The following is a 10,452-nucleotide window of genomic DNA, read 5'->3' as shown; positions in this document are numbered from 1 at the left end:
CCACTTTGTGTGCTGTCAATCAGGCTATGGCCGGTGGTGTGCGACGCCATGGCAGGGGAAGAACTAGCTAGGAGTCTAGCTACTCCGTAGGAGCTAGCTGGGTGCCCCCGGTGACTCGACTAGTACTGCAGTACAGTGCTCGCGTCCGGTACTCGAACAAGGGGACAAATCCCTTGACACCCGCCACAGATTGTCGGTTTAAGCACGCGGTTTGGGTGGGGGATCAGCGCGTCCTGCCTCCGGCGCCTTATAGCAAGACTAATAATTTAGTCCATTACAAGCTGCAAAATTCATTGTGGCTCATCTCTCAATCTATTTAGATAGTGGTTTATCACTCCATCATTAATATATGATCTATTTATCTATCTCACAAACTTTCTTGATTCTTGTGTCAAAACTGGAGTTCACTCTTTCTCTCTCTCCTCTTTTCTCTCCTCTATCTCATCATTCAGTCTGCTTTTAACCCACCATAATACTTGCTTTTATTCAGTTGCAAGTCAATCACTTCTAATCACTCTCAATTCTTTTGTGGAGGGGATTAATCGAATAAGGCATCAGCAATTGTCTTGCTTGGATAAGATTAAGAAAATGACGAGAACAAGAGGAGGAATTGCAATGGAGAGGGACCTTTTCCTTGAGCTTTTTTTCTAAGATAAAATTACACAGCACAACTCAGACACTCACAATACACGTACACTCACAACTCTATGAATACACGTATACAAATTCTATCTCTATAAATATCTTTGAAGACTAAGCCGGTAAATCCTCGAAATTGACGAAGTCACCACATACATCTCGTTGTCGACAGGAATGTCACCTACCACAGAATGCACAATGCCATTAAATCTTAAAATATTCACTGTTATGGAAAGTCGAACTCAGTTGCCGAGACTCTTGTAATCACTGAGCTACGAGCCCATGAGCCCATCGCATGTGGCACGTCATGACATGTCAGCAAAGTAGCAAACAGATCCGGCACAACTACAACCAAGCTGAATGCGAACGCGCTGGTAGCGCGATGGTAAGCGCTCCCGTCGTGGAGCCGCCCGCCTGAGTTCGATTCCCGTCTGGGACGTGCTCGGGTGTCGCACCAGGTGCTGAAGCGTGCGTGTGTGGTGGGTGTGAGTGTGCGTGGTGGTGTGAGTGCTTCAGTATGGCGCGTTCCGAGACTACTCGGGCAGCCTCGTCTGCATTGAGTTCGGTCAATGCGGGCGCCTAAAAATCTTACATGACTCCCCAATGCTCCTGGGTGCTTTAAAAAAAACCAAGCTGAATGATTGGAAGACCTTATTGGGCCGTCATATGTATTAGTGGGCCTTTGGGGCATCGAATCATCCTCTTCATACAAGGGCTCGGCCCATATCAAACGGTCGTCGCAGCCCCAGCCCAAGTAAGACACAGTGGAATCTTTTTGTTTATCACTTGCTTGCTTTTCCCCGACTTCTTTTTGACTTGTTACAGTGGAGAACCACTTCCTGACTGCGCCTATCTTTACCAAAAGCAAGAGCACCAGGGCATGCATGTTCCATTTGGGTCCATATCGGTCCTCGCTCTTTATTCATGTGACACTGTAGCAACCTAACACGTACCAGTTTTTCTTTTCAAGGATCTAGCCAAAGACATGTAAATATGGGTTATTACTAAATCTATCTTTTTTAATAGGAAATATCCTTTTTCTTTTCTTAATCACTAATAAGCATGTATAAATCTAGCTCAAACAAACATTTTTTTGAATAAATATTGAAGCCCCTAGATATGGTGTGATGATAAATTGCAAGATGCTTGTGTTTTTTTTCTAAAAAAAAGTTATCTATCTAGATGATCCATAAAGTGCTAGCTAGCTTCAGTTGCCAGCCAAATGATATTTGGCCAAAAGATCTTTAATTTGGTACGTTTGACCTGTGAATAAGGATGGATTCGGATGTTTATTCGAATGTTAGATTTTTGGTCATTTTTCTTCGATTATGGACAAATAAGATATAAAATTTACTATGTAAATTCATAACCTTGTATTTAACATTGATCTTGTAAAGATTCATAAAAACTAGACCTCAAATTTATCATATATATTCTCAAATAATAGATATAAAAATTCAAATACGGATCAGATACGGATTCGAATCTTTTTTCACCTTTTTAATTGTAGGGAGCAAATAATACATAAAAAATCTATACAAAATTTTATTCTTATGTGTAATAATATGCTTGATAATATAAAAAAGATTAGCATAAAATTTTAAACATATCTATTTTAAAATATCAAATTTGTTCTAAGAATTCGGATGTTTAGATCCATCCTTACCTGTGAATCGGTGCATTCTCCCTTTATGTATGCAAACAAAATGCCGAGGAGGATAAGTTTGCAAGAGCGCTTTTCCGGATGACATAGGGATAGGAGGGCGACGACTGATAGTGCGGTTATCCAGAAACGTTGAGGCAAAAACCAAGCTACCCTCGCATTTGCCGCTTGTTTTCGCTCTTCATACACATCATCCATCCTGTGCCTGTGCGTGATCATCCGATCCAAGGCCCCATTAAAGCCGAAACACATGGGAAAAAAGCAAAGTGAATTCGAAAGCACGGTGGCGTCAAGCAAAGCGGGGCTTGTCTCCATCCTCACCACCTCAGCCCTTTTGCTTTCCATGCAATGCACGGGCGGCGAGTCGCAGACGCATATGAATACTAGTATGTCTTTTGGCATTCAACCACCTTGTAGTATTGCAAATCTTTTTGGTTATTGGCTCAAGAGTTTCCCCTTTAAGTTGAGAAATCAAGTGTTAATTGGTACTGCAGCCTTGTGTTGGGCATTGTGGTTGTGTCGTAATGACGTGGTATTTCAAAAATCAAAAACTAATTCTTGTATGCAGGTGATCTTCAGAGGGACACACTGGATACGGTGTTGGGCGCTCCTTTCTAAAGAGGAAGAGAAACTCCAACTGCTAAGAGGCTGCAAGAGTTTGGAGATAACAGCTATGGACGTTTTGAGCAAAGCTGGGTGGAATATCTTCAAGAGAATTGATAACTAGAATCTATTTAGATCTTATTGTTGTCTCTTTGGGGTGATCTAAATCTCTTGTATCGTGTCACTTTATGTGGTGTGCGGCTTATATGCTGCAGGGTAGAATCTCGTTGGTTGTATGCGATCAAAGCCTTGATTGCAGAGACCGGTTTATTATCCTTCATCTAAAAAAATAAATACTAGTAGACGCCATGACCCGTCACGGTCACTCGATCGATCCACACCTTCTAAAGTTCTGAGCTCTATATGTTCATTGTTCACGGCTGCCACATGCGCCCGATTACAGAGATGTGCATGGGTGATCTTATTTATTATATTTATTATCTATTTGCATATATATATATATATATATATATATATATATATATATATATATATATATATATATATATATATATATATATATATATATATATATATATATATATATATATGCGCGCGCGCGCCCCTTTACAGTAACATCATCTCTGATGACCTCTTTTTACAGTAGTGCTACTAGCAGATGAGGCTAGGTAGTGGCATGCATATTCTCGTGTCTACGCAATGCAACTTTATCTTTGCTCGACCGCTACTACATACCATCAAGAAAAGAAGATGCAGAGAAGAAAAGGAAAAGAGGAGCAAGAAGATTTTTTTTTGAGCAATCAAGAAGATTTGTCCAGCAGCAGCAGCAGCAGCAGCGTGCCCCTGTCAGTGTGCAGGGTAGAAGAGCGGTGAGGGGTCTCGCTGCATCCGGCCCTCCAGATCGACGCGCACCCGGTTCATCTTCTCCTCGCACCAGTGGAGCTGCTGGTCGGTGACCTCCGGCATGTGCAGCACCCGCGCCACTACCTTGAGGTCGATCAGGCCCAGCAGGATCGACAGCTCCTCCTCCTCCCGCAGCTTGGTCCGCTTCAGGCACCGCCGCGGCCGCGTCAGGTCCTTGAGCCGGCTCTTCTTCTGAAGAATTGATCAACGATCGGGGCATCAATTCATGCATGAATGCAGCCAGGAACGACGACAAATTGAATTCTGATCAGAATTTTCTCGAAACATGGATTGGCTTTGGGCAGTGGTTAGTGAGTACTAAAATGTGCGTGTGCGTAGATGATTGATCGACTCACTCTCTTGTTGGCTTTCTTGAGGGTGATGACCAGAGTCTGGTCCACGCCGCTCGACCGCCTCTTCACCATCTCCCTGAACATCTCGTAGTGGCTCCTCTTGTCGGCGCGGAGGAACGCCATGAACGTCCTGATCGACTCCTCCAGTATGAGCAGGAACTGCACCGCCGATATCAGGTCGTCCTTCTCGTCCTCCTCGTCTGCACATCGATCGATCGATCGGTCACCCACCGTCAGCAACCATTATTTCCAAACCCTATCGAGCCATCAGAAATTCAGGAGACAGCCACCAGCGATCGCGCACAGCTAACAACAACCTCTGAACTCGGGCACCAGGAGCAGCTTGGGCGTGGAGTTCTTCATCCGGGCGTACACCTCGGGCCGGCGGCCGTACTCGTAGGGCTCGTTCTCGATGAAGCGGTGGAGCAGCACCTGGAACTGCTGGAACTCCTGCGCCACGCGCGCCGGGCAGCACCGCGCCGCGATGTTGCCGTCGCCGCCGTTGTGCCGCCGGAAGCTGGTGTAGCTCCAGTTCAGGGCCTCCCAGGTGAGGCACACCTGCGCCACGTACGCGCGCTCCAGGTCCGGGTACGGGTCCCGCAGCCCGATCGGGGCGCTCGGCTTGGGCGTCAGCTTCTGCACGAGGCGCTCCGACATCGACCTCGGCTGGTACTTGATGGACCTGAACGACTCTGCAGCAGAATGCAGAGATGCCAAGCACAGATAAGAAACTGTCACGGCTGCATGCATGCATCGATGCAAGCATGCTTCGACTGCTGCATTTGATTAAAGTAAACTACAGGAGCATAAACTCTTTTTAGTAGCAGTTAGGATTGTAGGATTAGATTACGTGTATCAGGAAATGTGTAAATAATGTTCTTGATTGAGCCCACATTGTCGACGAAAGCGTCGCAGATTGCAGGGATTGCGCGTCATCTAAGCTTTTTGTCAAGAAAATTAGTCCAAGGCAATGAGTGGTAATGATACCCCCTGAGAATGTTTAGCAGTACTGCTTTGATCTATGAACAAATCAAGTCGGTTTGCTGATTTTTCTAAAAAAACAAACAGTTCCTTTAAAATAAATAAATAAATAAACAGTCTTTCTACCTGTTTCGGTGAGCTTCTGGGCGCCGACCCGGTGGAAGTAGACCATGTCCTCGTCGTACTTGCGGAAGAGCGTGTACGACTCCCACCGCGCCGAGCTCCGGCGGGACGACGACGAGAAGGGGTACTCCGTCTCCGAGTCCTTGGTCACCGTCGAGCTCCGCCACTCCACCGAGCTCTTGGACGTCGACTCGCTCGCCAGCGTCGACGCGCCGAACCGGCTGCTGTCCGCGTTCCTGTCCGCCTTGTCGTCCTGCACCTGCAGCTGCGCCGCCGCTCCCCCGCCGCCGCCGGCCGCCACGCCATCCAGCAGGACCTTCCTGGTGTCGGCCAGCGCGCGGCTGTTCACGAACAGCTTGACGTCGTGCTGGCCTCCAGAAATGGTCTTCGCCGCATGGCCCTCCTCGGCCGCACGCTCGCCGCGGCCGTCCTCGTCGTCGCCGAGGTCGCGGCGAGCGTCTTCTTCTCTGCTGCTGCTTTTCTTCTTCCCTGCAACCAGTTAATTAGTTAGCGTTAGTGCCGAACAGAGTGTCAGATGTGACCAAGCTGCTGAAACGAATAAAGATCAGAATAAGAAGCAGAAAAGGATCGAGTATCTACTAGGAGATTTTTACCTTGAATGGAAACATTATTCTCCGGTGACGTGACCGGCGGGGCATTATTCCTCTGTTCCGTGACGACCGTCGGGACATCGACGGCGACACCCCTGGCCTCCTCCTGCACCTGCTGCTTCGGCTCGGCCGACTCAGCACCGACACGGTGGTCCTGGTTCCCCGGCGAGATGCGGGGGGCGGCGGATTCTTCCTCCACGGGAAAGGTGCTCTCCTCCGCCTGCTGCAAGCAACGTTCGGCGGGCGTCGCGTACAGGTGATCCTTTCCTTCATCGCCAAGCAGCAGGGCGGTGTCCTCGAACACGGCCTCGTCGAACCAGAACAGCGTGTCCGCTCGCTGCCCTTCGACGATGTCCGCGGCGGCTGCGGCCTCCTCCGCGCGGTGGTCGTCACAGCCATGGTACCAACCGCTACGACGTGAACAAACAAAAATGTCAGCGCGCGACGCATTCAGAGTTCATTCAGACACATGTCGAAGACCTCTCTGGAATTAATGGTGGTCGCGCAGCCGCGCAGTTGATTAATTACCTGCAGCTGGTGCGGCGGTCCTCCTCGGCGGTGGCCCTGAGGTGCAGGCGCGCGAAGAGCTTGGCGAGGAGGACGAGCAGGAGGTAGGCGACTAGCAGGAGAAGGTTGAGCGACGCGAGGGCGCGGAAGAGGAGAGGAGGCGGCGTCGCTCGCACCGGCGGCATCGCGCCGTCACCACCAAGCCGGTGCATCAGCTGCAGGCCGGCGAGGCCATGAGGAGCAGCCTGCGGGACAAGCACTTGCTGCAGCACCGCCACGGTGGAGCACCAGAAGCCGCCGCTCGCATTGCGCATCTACCGAGACGGCGAGCCGGCCTGCTGATCCTTCCAGAATCCAGAGAGAGGGGTCTGCTGGGGCAGGAAGCTCCGGCTCTCTGCTGCTGGGTCTGGCTAAAGAGACGGATCGGGGGATCGGACACGGAGCCGCGTGCTTTGTTCGAGACGAAAGTGGCGGTGCGGGGGAGAACACAAAGCTGCTTCGGCACTGCTTATAGGGAAGCCGGAGAGATGGGCATGGCGCGTGCATGGGGCCCAGCGTGAGATAAAGATGAGAAAATGACGTGAGGAAAGAGAAGCCGGCCGGAATGAAGCGATCTTCTTAGTACTAGAAAGCGAGATCGATGGGTAAACTGTTTGCTTGGGCGCCGAGAGGTAGGCGATGATGGAGGAGCAGAGCAGACAGGCCCTGGATCAGGTGACTTGCATTACGAGGTAAGCCCATATGCGATATGCGTTCCATCGCCCGGGGTTTAGGTATAATGCCGTCATCATCGCCTGGGTCGGCATCGATCTCATCTGCGAGATTTGATTATTATTGTTGTTGCCAGCATCTATGCCTTTTGGAGTTTTGGTTCTGGTTTTGTTTGGCGTGTAGTGTAACCTGGTGGTGGTTGCAGCCTTGGAGGTCAAAGAACAAATCTAGCACGGTGGCCATGTCGGGAAGCAGAGCCATCATCCTAGGCACCTGGCACGTGGGGGTATCTTGCCATCTTGGCCGTGTTGCTCCCGTGCCAATGACATGGGGAGCTTTGCCTCACTGAAATCCAGCAGCTCCCATTAGCATTAGGTTTGTGTGTGTGTCTATGATATATATACACACGGGCATTGCTAGTTCGCGCGCGCGCCCCAGGACGGGAAGTAGCAAACGATTTCCGACAACATTGACATATTCAATTTCCGGCTTCGGAGTCATTTTTTTCCCTTTTTGGGCTGCCCCCGCACTACATGACGGCCCGCGAGCTTAGGGGACATTTCCTTTTTTTAGGCCGCCCACACTAAATGCCGATATGGCCCGACGGAAAGAATCATGTCACGCGGGCTTGTTTTTGAAATATCACCGAAATAATTCTCTTTCAGAACGCATATATTTTTTTTCGGGACCGTTGGGGATGTAGGGAGTATATCGGGTGGGGGAAGTCAAATAAAAGTTACATTCAAAAGCACAAAAAATGAAAAAAAGATAAAATATAAATATATGCACATGTCACTTAATGCATAATTTATGTGGTGCTCCTTGACTTATTTATAAGTTGTATAACTTATGATGCACAAGTTGTCGAGCGAAAAAACTTTATAACTTAATTTATGTCATGCTACATATCATATAACTTGTGAAGCACAAGTTGTGGTCTGGGAAAAAATTATTGAAAACTTGTATGACATATTGCTTATGCCTAACTTATGACGTGAACCTGAACTTGATGCCGTGCATTCATAACTTATATCCGCATAATTTGTTTCTAAATTGTATAACTTATGATGCATAACTTATGATACACAACTTATGATGCATGACTTGTGATGTGCAACTTATGATGCATAACTTGTGGAACTTATGATGCATAACTTGTGGAACTTATGATGCATAACTTGTGATACGCAACTTTTGATGCGCGAGTTGTCTGAAACCTTGTGTATATAATTTATGTCATCGTACATAACTTATTTAAAAGCTCAAATTGTATGGTGAGAAAAAAATAGTGCTAGGAAAAAATAATTGCTGGCTTATATACGTTTGCAATCATGAATGTTAATATTACCTTATGATGTTGCTAACAAGTTGAGCACCTTGAAAAAATTACCTCGTGATGTTTGCAATCATGAATGTTAATATTACTTTATAATATTACTTTGTGATGTTGCTAAAAATCACAAATTTTTAGCAAAAAGGAAAAAACGAAAAAGGCAAAATGATAAAGAGGAGAGGGGGACGGGGATTTTTCAAATTTCAAGGCGCACCGCCGTGGTGGATTGGGGCGCTTGATATTTGTGGGCCCTACATATTTACAATTTCCAAAAAATATCCTACAAATTTTGTGGCGTTCGTGTTGACTGTGTGGGCCTACGATAAAACTCCGCGCGGGCCCCCCAGTAAACGGGCCGCCCAAACGAGAAGGCCCGGTGCCGCGCAATAATGGGCAAAGAGAATATAAAGAAAAGGAAAGGCCCACGTGCAGCTTGTCGGATCGATTGCTAGCAACATAAGTAGCGCGCGATGGTGCGATTGGATTCCGCTATAGACACATGTGGAGATTGAAATTTTATTTTGCAATCTCTATATTTATATGTATATAGTTTTTGTTACATAGTTAGATATTACGTATCTAGGTGAGTAGCAAAAGTTATGAATCAATCAAGGCAGCGGGAGTAAGAGATCGATCCTGTGGTAAAGATACTTGAACATGTGTGCAGCCCAGCCCATCGTGTGTATAGATCCATGCAGCGTCAGCTGTAGAGAAAGAGGCCAAATCTGGGCCAATATTGGGCTTGACTGTTTCTTATGGGCGTAACTAGTAAAATGCTGATGTGGGCCGGGCCTTAGTTTGCCCGCACCATCGTCTTCGTGTTTCTTTGTGGTTGGCTCTGATGTCTGAACTTAATTAACCAACGTGATGATGATGCCTTCAGCTACGACACAGTTTTATTGAACTTAACCACCGCCCCCAGGAAAACAGTAACACGCGTTGAAACTGGCACCGTCAAAGTCGATGGCATGCGAGCTCTCCTGTTCGCAAACCAGTAGTTCATGTAGCAGCTAGAGAGTTTGCTCGGTTTCTGACCGTGGCGGGATGATGGGGAGCCCCTGGTCACGGTAAAACTTTCTGCCGTAACCAAATGGACCATTTGGGAATAAAATAAGCATAGAACAAGAAGAAAGTGCCAATACACGGGGTTAAAGTGCGGGGGTCCTACTAGAAGGGTGTCGGAATGAACCAATCATTTTCTCCCCTTTTAGACCCAATGGCTAGGAAAAGCTAGATTACCCCCAACTCCAACCCACAATGCATGCCAGCCTCGATGAGATGAGATGCACACTGGACTCAGCACACAAGTTTAGAGCAACTTGCCCCTAAAAGAAGAGCTTATGGCAAGTGCCTTGGAATCCTTTGTCACGGTCCACAAGTTTAATTGGCACCCAGCTGCTCGCCCCTGGTACGTTCCTGAGCTAGGTGCAATGCATATGCACCCATTAGCGATCACATGACCTGGGGAAGGACCAGGAGATTGGTGCGCGATGAGTCCCACAAATTGTGGAGGACAAAGTTTTGTCAGATCGGCAACTTTTAAAACTCAGTTCTGCGTGCCCTGGGAAAGAGAAAATGATGGATGGCAAAATTTTGTCAGATATGCTATTTTTAAAGATCTGCAAGTACTCTACTTGTTCCGAAATATTAGGTTGGTATAAAGTTAAAAATTGTAAATATAATATCATTATGAAGAATTTTGGACCAAACTTCCCTCGCCACCCTCTTCCCCCTTTCCCCTCAATGCACACAAAAATGGGGTAGCACCTTTGGTTACAAAGTTTCATATAGTAGCATATCTAAGAAAAAGAAATCATTATGCCATATTTGGGGACTTTTAAAGTTGTAATGACATATTTCAAAACATGTGAAATTGTAGTGGCATGGATCTAATTATTCATCCTATTTTGTAAGGTAGTCAGGGCCGTACCAAAGTTTTCGAGGCCTTGGTGCGAAACATATAAAATGTGGCCTCAAATATTGAAAGTACAATAACAAAATATATTTGCATTTCATTATACAGCTTTATACGTTTTGTAATCCTAAGAACAATCATTGGGAATT

At 47.0% G+C, this 10,452-nt stretch overlaps 1 protein-coding gene across 1 annotated transcript; it reads right to left on the bottom strand.

Annotated features, from left to right (window-relative positions):
* Positions 1 to 3,500: 3,500 nt before the first annotated feature.
* On the bottom strand, positions 3,501 to 6,840 carry LOC120706115. Its single transcript, XM_039990689.1, has 6 exons — positions 6,366 to 6,840; positions 5,841 to 6,247; positions 5,230 to 5,715; positions 4,440 to 4,814; positions 4,126 to 4,322; positions 3,501 to 3,961 (listed from the first exon to the last, which is right to left on the bottom strand). The coding sequence occupies exons 1-6, from the start codon at positions 6,656 to 6,658 to the stop codon at positions 3,713 to 3,715; spliced, it is 2,007 nt and encodes a 668-aa protein (XP_039846623.1). The 5' UTR covers positions 6,659 to 6,840; the 3' UTR covers positions 3,501 to 3,712.
* Positions 6,841 to 10,452: the final 3,612 nt, after the last annotated feature.

This window comes from Panicum virgatum, chromosome 5K (assembly GCF_016808335.1).
Source record: "Panicum virgatum strain AP13 chromosome 5K, P.virgatum_v5, whole genome shotgun sequence".
NCBI lineage: Eukaryota > Viridiplantae > Streptophyta > Magnoliopsida > Poales > Poaceae > Panicum > Panicum virgatum.
This window is presented reverse-complemented; position numbering and strand designations above follow the sequence as displayed.

What these genes read in the sequence shown, in the direction of transcription:
- LOC120706115 (XM_039990689.1), bottom strand. Translation starts at nt 6,658, where the DNA reads ATGCGCAATGCGAGCGGCGGCTTCTGGTGCTCCACCGTGGCGGTGCTG. An exon ending in GACCGCCGCACCAGCTGCAG is followed by an intron (nt 6,248 to 6,365) that starts GTAATTAATCAA and finishes TTCACGTCGTAG; the next exon opens with CGGTTGGTACCATGGCTGTG. An exon ending in CCAGAAGCTCACCGAAACAG is followed by an intron (nt 4,815 to 5,229) that starts GTAGAAAGACTG and finishes ATTCTGCTGCAG; the next exon opens with AGTCGTTCAGGTCCATCAAG.